The sequence below is a fragment of the Calonectris borealis genome, chromosome 1, assembly GCF_964195595.1.
Source record: "Calonectris borealis chromosome 1, bCalBor7.hap1.2, whole genome shotgun sequence".
Classification (NCBI taxonomy): Eukaryota; Metazoa; Chordata; class Aves; order Procellariiformes; family Procellariidae; genus Calonectris; species Calonectris borealis.
The window spans coordinates 62,780,812-62,801,691 of NC_134312.1; the positions used below are offsets into that span (position 1 = coordinate 62,780,812).

Sequence of the window (20,880 nt, forward strand, 5' to 3'; positions counted from 1 at the left end):
TTGATGTACTGTATGAGATAGACCACTGAACTGTGACAATTCAGTGACTATATCCATTATCTCCAGGGAGAATTATTGTATTGTATATACCTTTCTGTATTTAAAGTGAGAATAACTGTAATTATCAGCTGCATGATCTTTTGATTTAAAAGTATTTATGTAAGAGTTTAACCAAATTGAAGAAAAGCAAGTAGAGGCTTATGGGTCATCTAAAATATACTCATAAACAGAACGTTCTACAGGTGTCGTGGTTTAACCCTAGCCAGCAACTAAACACCACACAGCCACTCGCTGACTCCCCTCCCCCCCCCCCAGTGGGATGGGGGAGAGAATCGGGAGAGTAAAAGTGAGAAAACTCGTGGGTTGAGATAAGAACAGTTTAATAATTGAAATAAAATGAAGTAAAATAATAGTAATAGTAGTAGTAGTAATAATAATAATAATAATAATAAAAAAATATACAAAGCAAGTGTTGAATGATGCAGTTGCTCACCACCTGCCAACCAATGCCCAGCCAGTCCCTGAACAGCGATTGCTGCCCCCCCGGCCAACTTCCACCAGCTTATATGCTGAGCATGATGTCATATGGTATGGAATACCCCTTTGGCCAGTTTGGGTCAGCTGTCCTGGCTGTGCTCCCTCCTGGCTTCTTGTGCACCTGGCAGAGCACGGGAAGCTGAAAAGTTCTCGACTTACTGTAAACTCTACTTACAACAACCAAAACATCAGTGTGTTTTCAACATTATTCTCATACTAAATCCAAAACACAGCACTATACCAGCTACTAGGAAGAAAATTAACTCTATCCCAGCCGAAACCAGGACCACAGGTGAATTTCAAGTACCATGTTGGATAAGGTTTCTTTACATAGAGACCTTTAAAATTTTATATGGCATTAGTTATTGGACTTCTCTATAAGAAAAGCAAATTTAGTAATTTCTCTTTCATGGGGAACTGGAAGTTGCAATTCAACTCTTTTAAACACTAGAAAATTTAAAGAAAGAATACTGGATTTAGTACGTAACTGCAGACAGGTACACTAAACATGCCCATAGGCTGTCACTTATTTTTTTCTAAGATAGAAACAAAGGAAATGTCTACTTCAAATACAATTTCACTTCCTCTTCTTTCAGTGTAGATGGTAGTGTTCTTAAACCATATAAAAGAAGCCGGGTCTAAATACTGTCTTCACTTTATAAGCCAAAGATTGGTTTTCTGGAGATTTCTTTTGTTTGCAAGACACGTTGACTCCTATGTCACTTAGATGTGTATATATTCTTCAAAATTATGCCTTTGAAACAATGTCCCAGTCCAAGTATTAATTAGATGTTTGTCCTAATCAGTTTGGATTTGTTTTGTTGAGGTCTCAGCCAAGAATAAGCAAGGCTAATTAATGCTAAAAAATTGGGGGAGAGGGTTCCTTCTTTTTAAGTGCTTTGGAATATGATAATGCCTCTCTTGGTGAGAGCTGTGTATTGAGTACAAAGGAGAAAATAATAGACTTTTATTTGTGGTTTGGTAATTTGTATTAGTAAGACAATATTATTTGTCATACAGAAACCAAGTGAATTGCAGATGTCACGTATGTGGCCATACTGATAATGGAATGAATAAAGGCATGGCTTAAGAAGTAAAGATGGATGTTACTAGAAAACAGAACGTCTTTTATTTAAAGAAAATACTTTTTATGTTACTTCATACATGCACATACCCTTAATTTCCTTCTTTCATGCTTGGTCCATCACCGTATATGGTTTTGTCACCCAGGCAGTGGGATAACTGACATAGTTACAATCAACTTGGGTGCCACTTCTGACAAAATATTTCTAAAAGTTCTTAATGCTGTTTCATTGTGAGTTGATGTCTGTCATTCCTTATTAAAGTTATCTATTTATATAATATCTGCCAGTTCTATGATATTGCGGACAACAGGCTTTAATGTTAAGTTGTGAATTAAATCTTTTAAATTTTTAGCAGAATGTAAAGTTACTTACTATTTACGTATGTCTATTGCAATTTGAGAAATTTATAGGACTGTGTGTAAGCATGCAGAAGAAAGAGAATGGATGAAATCATTAATAACAGTGTAGATGATGGATGGTTAATAAGTGGAAATAATCAAACATATGGATGAACCTGATACTACAGGCTCTATTCAGCTAAACTCAGCATCTAAATTCTAATTTTTTTTTGTTTTGGATTAACAAGGGATCTGGTGGACTGTCTGCTAAAATCAATGAGACGTCTCTTGACTTCAGTGGACATTGGTTCAAGCCATGGATTCCACATGTTTAATAAATATGAAAGCTGTTAATTATTTTTATTGGGGGGTTAATTAATGATTAACAATTTTTGCCAAAAATTGAATGTGACTGCTGTGATAGTTCACAACTTTCATATCTACTTTCTGTCCCTGCATCATCTGGTCCTTAGCAAAAGGTACTTTTCCATACCTTCCAGAGTAGACTTCATGTCTACACCAGCTTTCAGAGTCTTACAAATTGATATGGGATACAGCCCAGGAATTACACTAGGAATTACCAATGGGATCTGCTGTTTAGCTTATTAGGAACTAATTGCTTCCAGAGCAATAATCAGTATAATAACTTCACGCAAACAGACCTTTGATAATTCATGAGCTTCAACTTTTAACATGCAAGTTTATTTTAATGAAGAATTCTAGTAAGCTGTTTATTACTGAATTAGAATGAGATTTCAAACAACACACTTTTAAAATAACAATCATTTTGAATATACCCAATGAGATGATTCTTTTCTAGCTTATTATCGATGCATTATCAATATTACAACCAGATAAGCAAAGGGGGCAAGTCAGTAGCACAGTCTGCTGTTTTTCAGAATAGAATTTGTATGATGGGTTATTATTTTCCCAGTTCTGACAAGATTTTTTTCTGGTATCTCAGCAACACAAATGATACTTTAAAACATGCACTTCTAATTTAGGGGAATTTATTACACAGTAGCTTTGACTGGATGCCTAGAAATAAACTTGAAATGCCACATTTACATTTCCATTAAGATAACAATTATTTTTTATACAAAAAGGTTCATTGGAGAACTGATTCATCTACCCTTAGGATTTCTTTCTACACAAAACACTCTGACTTGCAGTTATAAGCTTCTGCTACAAAAGTATGTGCATTGTATAACATATCAGAATATTTTTTATGATAGGTAGTGAGTGTAGAGACCACAGAGGATGCATTAATGCAACCGGTGTTGGACATTAGAATGTGGTATTTAGGCTGAACAGCCACAGCTGTAAGTACTAGAAGTATAGAAGTTATTTTGCCCCGGAAGGAAACAAGCAATTACAATATCTTAATTATTCAACTCCAGTTGATATGAATAAGCTCCTCCAGTGTCTAATGTAGACAGAAGGATCATAGAATTTGATTTTTGTCAGCTGAAGATATCATGGATATCATCTTCATTTTTGACATTACAGAAGACTAAAGACCATTTGGTGCTTATGCAACACAAATGAGAAATGTTGGCTTGAATTTAACGGTAAAGCTATTAGCTTTGCTTATGCCAGCTCCATCATTGGAATTAACAGTCTAAGAACTTCATTAAGGATGTACTGAGACTGAGAAAAAGTAAAAATCCATATTGTGACTTGGTCTAATGTTAAAAATAATCAGAAAACAGCTAAAAATACATATTTTTACCTAATAGTGAGGATCTCATTAGTGAAAAGGAAGAATGTGGACTAGTGTGTTTATATCGGTAAAAAGGTTGTCTTCGAGACTGTCTTCTGGGTTTTTTGGACAAAAAGTGTCGAAAATACGGTCTCCCATAATCACCTTAATTTCTTATACCTGGATGATCATTGTACTCTATACTTCTTGTCAAGAAAAAAGTAACACCTAACTCTGATTTAAAGTATTTGCAAAATCTCAGATGTTCATAAATACTCGGTGAGCTATGCTGAGCTGGCTTTCAATAAAGCTTGATACAGTGGTTTCTTAGTAACAGTCAATTGATACCTCAGAAGAGCTATTTCATAAGCCTGAGGTTGAAGCCACGATGAACACAGGGAAGCCTTTGATCCACTGTACGGTGCACACTTTACACGTGGGATTTTCAGGAGAGGTACAAAATGTGCAAACAAAGCTGAAGGAAGTATGCGATTACAGTCAAAATGTAATCTCTGAACATTTTGTCTTTTATAGTAAACAATTAGTATGTGTTGCTTCTGGAGGGATAGACAGAGTACTCTGTTTTCCCAGTGAAAAAACTGTCTTGATGTAATTATCAACAAGGAACTTGAAGCTTACAGAGTTTTCCATTACTTTGTCAACTCAACTAATCCAAAATTTATGGGTTGGATCAAGCACAGAACAACAAACAAAAGGTAAAATATGACTGATGGATCTTCGTGAAATCTTTTTCTTCTTTTGAGGTTTTCATTTGGAAATGAATTGTGGCTTCCTTCTCCTGCTTCAAATTTTGTTTAATAAAAAGCATATTTCATCAGAACTGTGGAAGTAAAAAGAGGCAGGAAATTTGAATTCAGAATGCTGAAAATTTTCAAAAGACGGAATTTCTGTCTAAATAGTTTAGCATCATCTTAGGATGTATTAGTTCTAGTATAATCCACTAGGTTTTAATAAAATTATGAGCTATTGGAAAAAATTAAGTTGGCTGCTGAAAATGTTTCTGTATTGAATTGATGAGGCATTCATAAAATTTTTAGAGAGGGGAATTTAGTTATTGTGCATGCTTGACAGTTTGTTTTGTTTTGTTTTGTTTTGTTTTTTTAAATCAGTTCTGCATTTGTTTCTCAGAATAGCTACACTTAGAGAACAGCAACAGTGTGTTTTCCGTTCAGAAAACTGTGGAACTGGTTGTTTTCATTTGACCTTGTTTTCCTCTGCAATCTCTCCATGTGATGCTATTATCCAGAGGATATTTTCGTCTCCTTTTTATGATACCTTGCTGGGCAAAACAAGAGCAGCCATGCCTTGAGATTTAATCAGTGGGACTGAAGAGGATGGAACAGTAACAGATACAATATCTATACATGGACATTTGCCTGACTTAAAATTTTAAGTGAGATTTCTGTCAAAAAGACCATAGATATAGTTAATGAGGGAAAATACGTATAAATCCTCAGATGGAGCAAACTGGTATCTTAACTAGCTACAGATTTTATAATGAGACCAGAGATAATTTATTCATACCTAGTCCCCATTTGAATGAATTTGAATGGGCTTTAAACTTTGACAGCACCCTAAATGAGATGAGTTTTGCATGCTTGCTTAATGCTAAATGTGTATAAGTTCTTTAACTTAGGTTTTTGATGATACTGTAAACAAAAGATTACTGATGTCTGTAGATAAGTACAAAACACTTAATAAAATTGAGAAGAAAAAGGTGTCTTGATACCACGGCCAAGATAGCTGAAAAGCCTTCAAAATATGTAAAAATTATCTAACTTTTAATTTTTACTAAAACTGGGATTTTGCTTTTATTCAGAAAAGCTATGCTGCTAAGTTGGTTTTTGTTATAGATAAATTATTTTCAGTACTTTGAAATAAAAATGTCATGATTAAGAAGCTTCAGGCGAGAACAATTGCACTGTAACAAGGTTCACTTTGAAATTACTTCATGCTTTCTGATGCAACTGTAAATGTTTGCTTTTGAGTAACAGTTCACATGTACATTCACACCATGAGTGCTCATATCCTATTACTTGAGAATGGATGATCTATTAATTCACAGTAAAAGAAGAGTGTGCACTATACCCCATTTTCTTTCCTCTTTAGCACAACAGCATATAAAGCAGAGCACACAAAGCACTGTGTCTGTTCTTCTCAAATGCTTAATGGAAATTGTGCTTAATTGCTAAGGTGTTGTATGGCTTGCCTGTTTTTTGCTTGTACTGTTGTTCCTCATTTTTGGTTCTCTTAAAGTCTTCAGCGTGCATTGTCTTCTGTTCCATCTTCTTTCACTGAGAGTTTTTTCACTGTTTTTTCTAAAGGTAGCCTTTTGGTCTGCCATTTTTAGTGGACATCTTCTCTTAGGCAATTTGTGTTCTGACTGCTTGGAAAAGGGCATACAATGGACAAGTGGCTGGTTTATTGCTTCTTCAGGAAGAAACTCTCTTGCTGCTTGCAGGAACCCCTAGTAAAAACTACTATTCAGAGATAAGAGTTACTTACCAGTAATCAGAGTTCTTTAAGATATGTACATCATGCATACATTCACTTCCTGTTCATTCTCCTCTTTCTGAGATTTATTCTTTTCTACCTTCAAAATTCAGTGGTTGAAAGGAGAATAAAAAGTCCTGGTGTGATTCACTGATCTCTGTCAAGCCAGAGTATTGAGCTGACCTCTGTAGTAACTACAAGGAATAGTGGGGAGTCTTTTCACCTACAGTATGAATCTACACATGAATTAGATATTTTAAAGAACGCCAGTTACTGATAAATACTTTTTTTACCTTCCATATAAAATGATAGCTTTATCTTAATGGTTATACATCTTTCCTTTAGTGGGTCTATTAAATACATTGTGGACTGATGGAACAGTCAGCTCTAAGGTAAAAGTATTTCTTTTTTCTGATTGACAGACATTTGATGGCCACTCAGATTACATTAATGATCTGGTGTTTGCTCCCAAAGAAGGTCAAGAAGTTGCAAGTGTAAGTGATGATCACACCTGCAGGTATGCATTTTGTTCAAAATATTATTGAAATAGTAGTGTTAGGCTTTTTCTGTGCCTGAGTGCTTTATATGCTTGCTTAAATAAATAAGCGTTTATTTATTTATTTTTAGTGGGCCTGCATGGCCCACTATCAAGACAACAAGTGAACTAGTCTTGTTAACTAGGTTGTGGACTGGCTTTTTATTGTGACTTGTGGGTTGTTGGTTTTTTTTCAAAGCAACATTTTGAGCTAACTAGATACAATGTGAAGAAAACTGGTCTGTCTCGGAATTACGTACACTATAATTTCCCCTGGTGGGATAGGAATAAAAGGCATGAGAATAGGAGAGAGAAGACATGCATAGCTCAGCACTGAACTGTACAGACCCTCTCATCCATTCTGTCATCAGATGAGTCAAGTTTAAAACAGTACGTGTATGTGAACTTGTCCGCTTACCCAAATTTTTAGCCTTACTAGGAGGTGGGATTACACAGCCTAAGAAGAGTACCATACTAATACAGTGGTACTGGCAGCTCGTAACAACATGATTATAGCTGCTTCAAACCCATGTATTTAGTTAGTTGTAACTGGAAGTAAAAGGGAAAACATGGTTAAATACTTTGAAAAATGCTGGTTAAGGTTTGGTAGTACAGGAGTTTTTCCTTGTCAAAAGGTCTCCCATCCCCCTCTTCTAGTAGTGCACATGAATATATAAAGCTGCTATTATCCCTCCAATGCAGCTCACAGTTGGAGAGATCAGGAGGGCAGATATGCAGGCTTTGCAAGTCACTGCAATAGCAGCAAGAGACTTGAGAAAGCATCATCTTTGACTTTTCTTTGTAATAGCTGTGATAACTCAAAACTTGTCTCAATTAAGGAACTGTTCTAGTTTTTTCTCTGATTATATGAATTATATATTTGCTCTTTGAAGTTACCACCATATCAATTCCTATATAAATGACCAGGTAGTACTCAGGGGAAAAAAAGTCATTTTTCACTTAAGCCATCTTCTGCCTGCTAAGAGAGAAGGGAATAGCTCTTAGAATGATGACTCTGTGTATGAGATTTTGTAAAGGGTAGATCATCAACTGGTATAAATCACAGTTTAATAGCTTTAGTTGAGCTACTCTGTCCCACATAAATTGAAAATCTAAAAGGCCTGTGATTTTAACACCCCTAGGGAACTCAGAAATACTACTTTGACCAGTAGGCAGATTTTCCATAGACACCCTGTCCATATTCCCAACAAAATCATTAGGTATGAATAGTAGAAATGTATGACTTATTAATAGCTTGTTCTGATTTATTTCCTATCCTTGATTTCTTCATTAAATCTAAACTAATATTGGGCTTATTCAGCAAAGAGCTGTTTGAATGTGTGGCTTTTTTTGTTTATTTTATGAAATGCTCAGTGTTCCTGGAATGAAAGAGAACTATTTTAAAACCAGTAGTCTAATTGATACTAAATTAAAAGGAGATAAAAATTATATCATTGATGTATACTATCAAGATTTCAACTTAGTAACTCTGAAAGACATTTTACGCAGTAAACCATAAAGTCTTTGCTTAAAAGCCATGGGAAATAAGTAGGATTTTTTTTGGCTACTTGAGTTCTTATTTTTTCCATTCATGCGTGTGGAGCGTGAAGACTTTTTTTATTGAATTTAAAGGTTACACTTTCAAAACTAATGGAAAATGCATTCCTTGGGACTTACCAAAATCATTCTTTACTTACTGTGTAATTTGCTTCAGCAGTAATGTAAGAAGAGGAATAATTCTTCTGTCTGTACTGAGTTTCTATCCTGAAATTGTTCTCAGGATACATCATCTGTTAATACCTTTGGCATAAAGTTCTAGTACAATTAGTACAAGAACATGAAGTTTTGAGTGTTTGGGTATAGTTAGAGTTCCAGTTTTAAGTCTTAATAAAGTCTTAATAAAAACATTAATACAATGTCTCAGTATGTACAGAATATATACAAACGTGTTTAGATCTTCCCTGGTTTTCACTCAGTAGTAAGTTTAGCAGAGATCTCTAAGGAACTCAGATTTTCAGTTTTCATGCACTAAACAATCTTGCCACAAGCTGCTGCAACAGTGACATCTTAGAGCTGGGTTCAGTCATTTTGGTTGGAAGAGACACAGTGTAAGTCAGATACTGGTTATATTCAATGTTCTTTCCTTCAAATTGCTGCGATGTCATTAAGGAATTCTTGTTTTTTGCATGTAGTCTTTGTTGGCCTTGTTGGTCTCATAACAGAAGACTTTTTCCCAGCTGTGAAATAGAACTGTATTAAAAATACTCTTGCGTAAGAAGAATTGCTGTAGCCAGCTATGTTATGTAGTTGTGATTAAAAGTGTTATGTGCATTCATAGACAAGTGAAGAGGTGTTGGTATGTAAATATGCTGTACGCTTTAATAATATCGCATTTCCCTGCACTGACAATCTCAAAACTAATATAACCTTAAAAAGAATTGCTTTTCTGAAAGAAGACACCTTTGGAAGACTTAATAAAACCCACCATGTTGCAGTTACTCACAACTGCATTTATATTAAGGGTCAAAATTCCTGTAGCTAAAAATTACATCTGCAAAGTTGATTGAAAAATTCAAATCCTGGGTCCTAAATATCGTATATTACTTCCTTCATTTTGTCCCAAGGATGGCTATGTTCCAAGATGGATGTAGCTGTTCACAAGCATGTAGTTAATTTATATCTTCGGCAGAATATTGTAATTGTAAAATTTGCTGTATTTCACTTTTTTACACATTTCATAATTGCTTTACTCTTTCTGAAAAAATAGAAATACGAAATAAAATTATTTTTAAAGCTTGATTGCAAAATTCTAAAGGAAATGGTAAGAGACTGGCAGAGGGAATAGTTAAAATAACTACTATTATATTAAACAAAAAATTGAATCGGTTTTATTTATGTCCTGGTTTCGGCTGGGCTAGAGTTAAACTCATTTTGTATATTATTATTATTATTATTATTATTATTATTTTCTCTTTTCTGTCCTATTAAACTATCTTTATCTCAACCCACGAGTTTTTTCTCACTCTCACCCTTCCGATTCTCTCCCCGCCCCGCCGAGGCGGGTGGAGTGAGCGAGCGGCTGCGTGGTATCTGGCTGCCAGGTTAAACCACGGCAATTTATAAGCCATATGTATTAACATATTGAGTATAATGGAAGTAAAAATAAATAAAAGTAAATATCTTGTGTATACATTAAAAAAATCAAATTTAGGATATTTATACATTTCTGCTGAAAGCCAAACTTGGTCTTGGCAGAAAAGAAAAGTAAATTACCTCTTGGATTTAATCTAATTGTCTTCCTTCAAATCTAGTTGTTTTTTCTTCATGATCTACCTTTCGTATCTCAGTTTCAAAATTCTACATAATATTTATGTGTAATTAAAGTAATTTGTCCATTTCTTGGTATCATAAGAGCATGCTTAATGAATAAGAAAAAATCTTTTATGACAGCTTTAAGGAATATTTCCTTTCATTCCTGAAAATTGTAAAGCATTATACACTTCTTTGAACATTTGCATTAAGTATAGGAACATGTGTATCCTGCTTTGTAATGAGAATTGTGTGCACAACTCCCTCTTAATTAAAAAAAAAAAAAAATTGCTGGCTTTTTCGTTATGATTTGGAAACACAATATAGGAGGCTGCAGGGATTCAGATGTACAAATCATTTTGTTCTGATACTTAATGAAGCCTCTGCAAAAAGAACATAGGAAATGTTTGGAAAACGGCATGAGCTTAACAGACACCCCTCCACTATTGGTAGTTTTTGACATTATCTGATATTTCTTGAATTATTTCATGAAAAATACCATCCTGGTAAAACCCACTAGTCTCATATGCATGCTAAAAATTAACCTCTGACTGTTAAAAGGTTAATTCAATCTGATAGATAACCACCTCATACTCCATCCTCATATTGAACTGAAAGATTACTGACAGTGTCAGGCCCTTAACAATGGCAGCATGGCAATTTCTTATGGTCACCAAGTGCTGGATTGCTTGTATTTTAAAAAGCTGAAAAGGACTCATCCATCCCTCTCTCTCCCTCCCTCTCTATTTTTCTTTTTTTTATTATTCCTTAAACTACATAATCTTTCTCTCTTTTTGTGTGTGTAATAGAAAAGAACGTACAGTTGACTTATCTTCCACTTTATCTGTGAATGTACTTGCCCTTTGATTCCTTTCTAAGTTCTCTTCAGTTACGTATGCCGTGGTTCATGTTGCTTCATAGAGAAGGACTTTGTGAATTTATTTATCAGTCAATGTCAAGTTCAGCCTTCTCTGTTGCACATACCACAAATGCCAGTTTTGCTCCCTGGACTGGGATTCAGGGGAAGGGTTTGGTATCACTGGAAACTAAATTAACTAGAGTCTCAAAATTTATTGTAGTGTTTTGTCTGTTCTTAGGGTTTTTTAATCTGTAGTGTACTTGTTTACATGGTACTCTTATGTCTTAGTTATTTTGTGTAGGTCTTTCTCTAGACAATACGAAGAAAAGCCAATGGTAACTCTTGTTTGGTTTTTTTGCGTCTTGTGTCCTTTAACGTGTTGCCAGCGCTTGTTGCACTTAAGTTTTACCTTGTTAATTCAATAAATATTTCAGTCTTTGGCTATATTGAAAAGTTGCCATTCTCACTTATTCCTGCCTCCAAAATTGTATTTTATTTGTATCTTCATATTCCTAGTGCACTCAATTATGGGTTTTTGCCAAAATTTTAAAAAAGGTATCTTATTTCATGTTGTCCTATCTTTATCTGTTTGTGTGATTCCCCAGTGTCTCTTCATATAAGAAATGTCATACCAAAATATTTTTCTTTTCTGAGGTATGCTGATTACAATTATCAAGCTGGTTATGCATTATAATTGATGAAAATAAAGGAGAGTCTTGGATTATTTTAAGAAGTCTAGTCTTTGACTTTGCACACTTTTTGCATGCATCCCTGTATGCTACCCCCAAATGAAGTCTTACAAAATTTCTGTTATACTTTAGAGCCACGATGCAAGTATTTACCAACAACTGCTGTTGTATTTCACAATCACTATGCCAGTATTAACTGGTCTCCTGTTACAGTATCCAGTCGGCTTAAAAGAAAAATCACTTTCCGAGTCAAATGTTTAGAACGTTATTTCAGTCTGGTCTTAAGTGTGGAATAAGCCTTTAGTTAGGAAGTCTTCAAAATATGCAGATGAAATGGTAGCTATTTCCTGTGTGATGCATTATGACTTATGTTAAGGGTCACACAGTCCTAGAACATAGTCTAGCCTATAAATTGTTTTAAATAGAAATCATTGCATAGATTTGTTTAGCAGTTACCTTGTATTTTAGAAACTCATTGGCAGAATTGTAGTTGAGTTTCTCAGTAACAGTCATCCCACAGAAGCATTTAGTCTTACATCTACATTGGAAACAATAAGCTGATAACTCTAATAGCTGATTTTTCTTTGGTTGAAAGGATACAACTGAAGCTTCACATTTTTGCAAAAATACTGCTCAGTCGCTGGTTTTGCTTCAGATAATTTTAAGGGTATTTTAATAGTAGTAGTAGTGTAGTGTGTATTTCTGGGACTTTTTTCTGAGTGTGCATGTTCTGAAATGCATGTTAGCGAAGAACAGTCAGTTGAGGTGCTTGAGATATACTACATGTGTAGTTCCCCTGCCTCTCTCACTTCTACCAACATAGCAGGGGATAGTCAGAATTACATCCCACAGTTACCAGTGAAAAATAGGTCAATGCTTACATATCCAAGTAGATATTACAAGAAGCTGGAGGTAACATGGATTTTAATGCCAAAATCTGGAAGATTCTAGTTACTAATTCTTTAACAACATTGACATTTCCTTTGACCACCAGAAGAAAATGGTGAACATCGGTCAGCTTTCTGAAAGAGTATTTACATATTTACTCTATGAAAAGGCTTTTATTTCATGGATCAAAAATAAGTGAAGGAAATGCTCTACAGGCACAAATATAGGAACCTGTATGTACAGTCAGGAGATAGTTTAAGATGGCTGTGCCTGGTGGACTAGTGCTAGGCAGCACAGATGAATTTCCTCTTTCTCCCCACGCAACCATTTTTGTGGCTTGTTTCACACAGTGTGAAACAGGGAGTTCTGCTACCTAATTCTGCTACAGATTCTGCAGTGGTGAACTGTTAGTTGGGCAGCGCATTACCTGATTTATAAAAACTTAAATTCTTTATTTTGTCATAAATAAAATAAAATAAATGTATAGAAATTATCTTTAATATTACACCTTTCTCTTCTTCTGAAGAGCTAGAGGGGATTTCTACAGTTCCACTTCAGCCTTCTGTTCTTTCATATCCTACCTAGTATCCTCTTCGGATCTTTGATAACCACCTCCATATGGAGTTGGCAGAAGACCTGAGACAAGGCCAATGTTGGTTGTATTCTCCACAGTGTTAACTAATCTCTGCATTTCCATTTTCCTTTTCTGAGATATTCCTCTCCTCACTCCTTGTGCTCAATGAGGAACAACTTCACTCTTTACCTTTGTTGTGTGATCTCTCTAACAGGAATCTCTCCCTTCTCCATAGTCCTCTAGGCTTTTCAGGGGTGATTTAAGTTAGATATTATTAAAAAAACCCACAAACAAACAAAAACAAAAACATGTTGGGCATTTTTAAGAGTAGGTCAGACAGTAATCTCTGAGCAATAGTGCAAATAGTATAGTTGATCATGCTTTGTGGTTGGGAATGGTATCAGATGTCAAGGTTTGTTCTAGCCCCCACCCCGCTCACCAAAATTGGAAATCTTATGTTGAAAGAATTCCATCTTCTGGGGATTTGAGAAATGCCTGGAGGTTACAATATAGTTTTGTTCTTTTACTATTGCAAATGATGATTTTTATTCAGTTAGGATTTGGTTTTGCTCTCCAGTTAGAATTAATCAGAATTCAGGAAGTTAGAATATAAAATAAGGATAATCTCCATTGCCACAAGGCAGGTTTTCAGATGTTCTAATGAATACTTTGCCAACTTTAATAAAAGTCCATTGTGTGATAAAATTACTGCACATATGCAGCATGTCATTATCCATATTCATGCATGCTACATACAATATAGTTGCTCCAACGTAGTTTGAATATCTTTGCACTTTGAGATAACTGCAGTTGTCATTTGTTTGTTTAATCATAGGATGTGAGTGACAAGAGAAATCTACTAATATATCAAGAATTTTCTGTAACGGCATTTGCAACTATATGTATTTTATGTGAGTTTAAATTTTGTGAGCACTGCAGCATATAATTTCTTAGTCCTTAGTTACTTAAAAAATAATGAATTTCCTGAGCAGATTACGTATTATTTTTGAGGTTTTCCATTATTCAAACTTCGGCCCTTATTTCAACTGTGGTTGTTCGACCTTTTCTCCTTTAAATTTACTGTAGAAGCTTTTTTAAATAGAAAAAAAATACCACAAGCCCAGTAACAAGTCTATACAACGAGGGGGGGGAGGAGGAGAAGTAAGAGGGTGACACATTGCAGGGTTACAAAAAATAAGGATGTTTGGAGAAAAGTAGACACTAGTTGGCTCTGGTATAAAATCATCGTAACATTAGTAAAGTTTCAAGGGCTTTGAATGGGAGACAAAATGCTCAGTCTTTTTGGATTGATTTACGTGATAGGAATGTGGACAAAACTGGAGGGTTTTTTTAGCATCTGTAGCTGATTTGGTTATGATTAGTGAGTAATTGAGTAACTGAAATTCAGTTTGGCTAAATTTTTGGTCTTTGCACATTTTTTACTTGGGTTAGTCACAAAGAAATATTGAAAAGAGTTAATTGAACACATATGTAATTGTAAACTTCCATACCAGCATGGACTTGATGCATTTGGTCAAGGATCTATTTTGATATGTGTTTTTTTTTTTTTCCCCAAAACTAAATGATACCATCTTTGTTATTGATAAAGAAAGAAGAAAATATAAGAGGGACGTTTATCCTTTTTTCACTCTCCTATACTGTTTGTCACTAACAATTTTACCATTCTTACAAAATAAGAGATACAAGTTTGGCATTTTATAAATAACAAAGTTAGGGAGGTAGAAAGCATAAATTTCTGTCTCAACACCTAATAACCTCACTCACTTCAGGGAAGGAAACATGATGGCATGCTCCTTTGGCCAAAATGATTCACCGTCTTCTGTTATATCATAATTTTCTCCCTGCACAGTAAATACACATGGAAAGTGTTGATTTGACTTGGACAAATCTACAAGGCAAAATTTTTGGCATTAGAAGAAAGTATTGTATGTTTCTAAATTACCTAATCAAGTAGATATTTCATTTTTTAAACAGTTGTCAGGTTTTTGTTTTGACTTTTTTTAATAAGGACACTGATCCTTCAAGATTAGAGACCCTGTGTTTTCCACAGGGAAAACAAATATTTGATCTATTGTGGTTTGGCATAAGAAAACAACATTGTTCATTAAATATATTTACTTTATTCCCATATATTTTGTCTAGACTTATGATGTATTATTTAAGAGTTTTTTGAAATCTCTTAAATATAAGGCTCTAAGCACCCTGGTGAGATATAAACTGAAAAAGTCTGGAGGAAGTCAGCAAAAATCCTCTAGAATAAACAATAATAGTATGTAGCCACTCATCTAACTGAAAAGACTGGGCAGAACACTACTTTAAAAATTGGTTGTTTCTAAGGTTTTGCATGTCAGGGAGGAAGGATATATGTGTGTGTTTTGATGTGAAAATGCATATAAATAGTATGCAGCCTTGTGGTTCAGACTGATGTTCCCAACTGTGATGTCTTTGTCCCACAACTGAGCTACTGATTTTGTAGGAAAAGAGGCAGTTGAGCAGTGGCTGTCAGGTAAAATAGTCTTGGTTTTGTTGCATTTTATAAACCAAGTAGCTTCATGGCTCGTTAACACTTCTGTGGAATGCATCCAAAGAAAACTCACTCATCACCTAACCTAGTTTTGGTGTTTCAGCATACACTTCCCTGTCAATCCATATTGACCAAATATTGTTGATTTTAAAATTTTTTTTTTTTTACTTCTTGATGTGTACTGTAGGTGCTTCTAAAGGAAAAGATTAAACTGGCACATGTGATTTATTTGTTGAAAGCTTGCCAAGACCCTTTCTGGGCTAGCGTTACCTCTGCTGTAGATCCTTTTGTTTGCCTTAGCTTCATTTTTAGTTTCTTTTATTTTCATTACTCAATCTTGTCTTACCAGGAAAAAATGGAAATTCATACATTAGACAAGCAAAATACTTTAGTGCATGGTCTTTTCCTTTATATGGTAATGTGGATGATTTAAGTTGCTTGGTACTTCACTCTAGGTTGCTTGTATCAGCTAGACCAACACTGACCTTCCTGCTTTGTATTGTCTCACTGTTATTTATGGTATAGTACAAAGGCTGTAGTGTTGACTTATGAATAAAGTGGGAACGTATCATCTAGATTTCATGTCTAGACAACTAAACTTGTCAAATTATTTGGACATTGACCTTTTAAACAGAGGCTTTGCCTACTTAATCAATGTTAAAATACATTAGCTTCAGCACCAACTGCTTTTACTGACTTCTGTGCACAAGTATTAAGCGTCTGCAAATTTCATTCTAGGTTTTCTATTAGTCTGTTTTCTTCTTGAAGTGATAAAGCATGAACACTATTTCATTTGGTCACTTTGTGAATGTATTGAGGCACTGAAAGTTAACGTATTTGCAGTCAAATGGCAATAAATATTTTAATAGTTTGCCCTTTTTTTTTTTTTTTGCTTTAGGGTCTGGGATTTGGAAGGAAATGAGAAGGCCCATTTTGTTTTACGTTCTCCTGGAATGAGTGTTTGCTGGCATCCTGAGGAGGCTTTTAAGGTTGTGTTTTCCAGCTCTTCACCCTCACCACCTTTAAAATAACAGGAGGGTGGACTTACCTAAACTATGAATCTTTGATGCTGTAGTAAGATTGAAGTTTGGGGGGCTAGTGTACATTGTAACTGGATATTGGTTGGATCTGCTAATGTGAAGTCACTGTAAATGAATTCTCATTCCCATTCTCATCATTTTACCCTCAGTCCCTCACTCCTCCCATCAGAAATATTCTTTCTTGATGACATACATCAATTGTTATGGATAACTATTCTGCTGATTGCATGTTAACTTACAGTTACCAGAGAAAAGTTCAAGTTTTTCTCAGTCATGGTAACACAGTTCACCAACAACATAGACTCCTACAAAGCATGCCAAGTTTTGAAAAGTATCTGTTTGAAGTTAGCAAAGGATTTTTTTATTGTTGTTCTTGCCTGGAATATATGAAATACGTGCTGAAAAATCAAAACAAATCAATAAACTGTGATTTTATACTTATCTGTTTATTGTACTGGGGAATATTAATCAGCTGATATAAACCAAAATATTCAGCCTCATTAATGGTCTAGTCCTTGCAATTTTGGATTTATTATTCCTGTTGTGCCAATCAGTAACTGCCTTAAGCAGCTACAAATAGTTGTTCAGATTACCACAAAAACACACACTTAAAACACAGAAAAGCAGTCAAATAAGGTATCAAAATATTTACATAGCAACAGGGAAGAAGGATCTCTATTCTCACCACACTTTCCACCAACATCAATATCTGGTCCTTTAAGAAAACTATGAAAACTGTTGATTTAGGCGGTATCACAATTGAATGTGTTTGCTACTGTTTGCTACTGGGCAACTCTGTTAGCACAACAAAATTAATAGATTAGCCCAAAAATACTGCAATATTACATCAGTCTTACATATTAGCTTTCTTTTCTTTGACCCTTATCAAAGAGTAGGCACAGGATTTTTTTTTTTTTTTTTAAAAAGAAAAACACCTTCAAAAAGCTAGTAAAACTTGACAGACTTAATGATTGCTGAAAAGCTTATTACAGGTCAAAATGCTTACTGCACCATGTCCTTTAGTTTGCAGAAGAGCATGTTTTGGTGACAGCTCTTTTTCCAGACAGACTTGGATGTTATTGGAGTATTGTTTTTAATGCTTCCTTGCCTTCCTTATTGTTCATGGCTATCTGAGAACCATCATCTCATGGTGAAAAGCTCTTTCATCATTTAATCAGGAAGCTCTTTCTACAATACTTAATAAACTGCTTGAATGCATTACTTTAATAGAAAAAATTTAGATAAAATCTGTTGAAAAATGTTATAGGATGAAGCAAGAGATGGTATATAAAATCAGAAAACGTGAATCCAGATTCTACAGTTACACTGATTAATACTGTTGTTTCCTTGTACAGCACTGTGTCTGACAGTCAGTTCTTTGTACTTAGAACAGGAACTTCTTAATTTTAAAATAATAACTTTTTGCTTTACAATTCTAAAAGCACACTGCGTTTGTCATTAAGAACTGGTGCTTCTAAGTGCCAAAATTATATAGATAGATATCTAAAGATATATATAGATAAATAATGTAATCATTATGTATAACAATGTGACAGTAGTATAGATTAAAGTGCTTTTTATTTATTAGTGGAAGAGTGTTCAGGAGAATGTTTTCTGGTACAAAGTGAAAAATTGTACATATTTTAATATTATTCATATTTGCTTGAAAGTATGCTAGGTTTGCTATAGAGTAGAAAAGATACTAAGATTCATTACATGCTAAGTTTACAACGCTCTGTTAATTTCTCTTAACAGCTGATGGTAGCGGAGAAGAATGGAACAATACGATTCTATGATCTAATTACACAGCAGGCCATTCTCTCCCTAGAGTGTGAACAAACACCGCTGATGTCAGCAGACTGGTGTTTAAAAAATACTCTTAAAATTGGAGCAGTTGCTGGAAGTGATTGGTTAATCTGGGATATCACTCGCTCCAGGTATTTTTATATACGAGATAGGTTTCTTTATTCTCTTCTTAAGCAGTACCTGGAGAGGCGTGGCTACTTTGCTAATATAGTACTTAAATGCATTATGTATTATATCACCTATTCAGTAAATAAATGAACATTCATCAGGAATTATGAAATCAATAAAGATCATTCCCTGGCATTCTTTGTTTCATCTTTATCAATATTTATCTGTTAAAAATAACATCGTCTGTCTTTTTGTCCATTTGAGATAGCATCTCACTACTGTTTACCTCTCACTGTAAGTTTTGGGTTAAAATTTCATTCTAAGTCATAAATACATCATTATTGAACCATAATAAACTGGATAACTACTTCAGTTTTCTTACTCCAAATTGAGATGTAAGCTGCAGGAATGCTCTGGTTTTCCCTCAGCTTCTTCACAGAGAGTAGACAATGTGTCCACTTCACCATTTAAATGATACATGCTTTTGGTACTTACAGTATGAGCTGTAGTTATTTGCAGTTGTTTACCTTGAATGTCTGTTTTAGTTATCCACAGGATAAAAGACCCGTCCATGTTGATCGCGCCAGATTATTCAGGTATAAGTGTTGCTCTATTCTGTGTTTTTTGTCCATATAAATCTGTGTATATGCAAGCAGTTGTGAGTTTAGAGACCTGGTTGTGTCTCACTTAAATAATTTTTAGGGGACCCTGGTTCCCCCCTTTGTGAAATTTGTGAATGACCTACATTTAGCATTTCTTTTTTTTTCTGTTTTACAACGACATGCATACTGGGCTGTGAGTGGTGAATCATTTGCAAGCCATTTCTCTGAATTTATTTCTCTGGTGTTAGTGGAATATCTGACAGCTTCACACAGTTAACCACAAGGGAAAGAACTCCACTTTGTGTACACTTCTGATATTCTGATAGGGATATTTTAAATGTACGTTCATTTTATTCGTAGGTGGTCCCAAGTGAATGAAAATCTATTTGCAACCACTGGATATCCAGGAAAGACAACTACTCAACTACTTGTTCATCATTTAGGACATCCCCAGGTAAATTTTTGAGTTCAGCTTTTGGATGGAATTGCATCTGTTCTCTTCAAATCAGGCTCATAAGTAGTTAAAAGCTACAATTAAAAACTAGCCTAAAGAATCCAGAAATGCTGCTTGGTCTACCTATTTTATTTTATTTTGTGTCATCCACGCTAAGGAAAAAAAAAAAATCACACCACGCTTAACCTGCTATTTGCAATGCTGCTTGATCTATATGTTTTATTTTGCTTTGCCTTATCAGTGCTAAGGGGAAGAAAAACTGTTATTTAATAAATTTTCCAGTATTTCTAATTCTAAAGAGGCTAAAAACAGCTGGTTGTGTATTTTACAGGTTTGAACTAATTATATTTTAAATCATTAACAAAAATGTATTCAGAGACAATGAATGTAAAGTATAGGAAATATTTTGGTTTTGCTGGAGTTAGTATACATTTGTAAGGCTTACAGTAAAAATATTACCTCCAAACATAGTAGTTGTGAGCACACTTAACAGGAAGTAATTTCATTTAAAAAGTTTCTAAGTTTGAAAATATACCTTTAAAATAATAATAGTGTTAATAAAAATAATGAAAATAGTTGAATCAATTTGTTACCATGGAATATTTTGTTGCGTCTTACTTAAATGTAGTAAGTAGCTATTGGAACTAAGTAATAATCAGATTTTTCAGTTGGATTTCTGTTGTATTTTAACTGTATTTGTTAAGGAGTACTAAATCTACAGCGTTTATTTGTCTATGCAACTTGGTATATGTGGTATAGTAATCATTTATATGGTAAGTTTTATTGATATTTCTCTCTCTTTTCTTTTTTTAAAGCCCATTCTTACTGGCACTGCGGCTGTAGGATCTGGTTTGACATGGCATAGAACTCTTCCATTATGTGCAGTCGGAGGAGATCATAAAATTTTCTTCTGGGTAACTGAAATGTAAAATAAGCATTTGCCTTCAATATGAAACTTTACAGCATAATGTCTCTTTCCTAGTAAAACGAAGGAATTTACTGTTTGTACTGGTATTATTCACATGGAGAACATAAGAAAGGAACAAGTAAAATATGAAACATTTGTGTTTGATTTTTAGCTTGCAAATACAAGAGCTTCCCTTAAAATAAAATGTACACTTTTTTTAACATGGTATTTGGTGTGAAATGAATTTCTAAAAGTGGGTTTTTTTAAGAGATCTTGTATCCAGCGATCTCAGTCTGGCAATCTCGCTCAGTTAACACAGCTCAAATACTTCAAAATCGTCCAGAGTATCCACAGAAAGAACATCTGTCTCTGTATTAACTTTCCCAAC

At 34.5% G+C, this 20,880-nt stretch overlaps 1 protein-coding gene across 12 annotated transcripts in view; it reads left to right on the forward strand.

Moving 5' to 3' along the window:
• NUP37 (nucleoporin 37) overlaps positions 1–20,880 on the forward strand; it is a 33,472-nt gene that overhangs the window by 5,442 nt on the left and 7,150 nt on the right. For 6 of the 12 annotated variants that reach the window (XR_012674703.1, XR_012674697.1, XR_012674699.1 and 3 more), the window contains exons 5-10: positions 6,599–6,693; positions 16,474–16,564; positions 18,371–18,552; positions 19,075–19,125; positions 19,492–19,585; positions 20,401–20,510. Coding sequence is in view for 6 of the 12 variants with exons in the window: in XM_075157441.1 (XP_075013542.1) it covers positions 6,599–6,693; positions 16,474–16,564; positions 18,371–18,552; positions 19,075–19,125; positions 19,492–19,585; positions 20,401–20,510 (623 nt within the window). In the remaining 6 variants the exon portion in view is untranslated. Of the gene's footprint in view, positions 1–6,598; positions 6,694–16,473; positions 16,565–18,370; positions 18,553–19,074; positions 19,126–19,491; positions 19,586–20,400; positions 20,719–20,880 lie in introns of those variants that run through there. The other 6 variants (XR_012674704.1, XM_075157468.1, XM_075157474.1 and 3 more) reach the window with 2 other exon arrangements.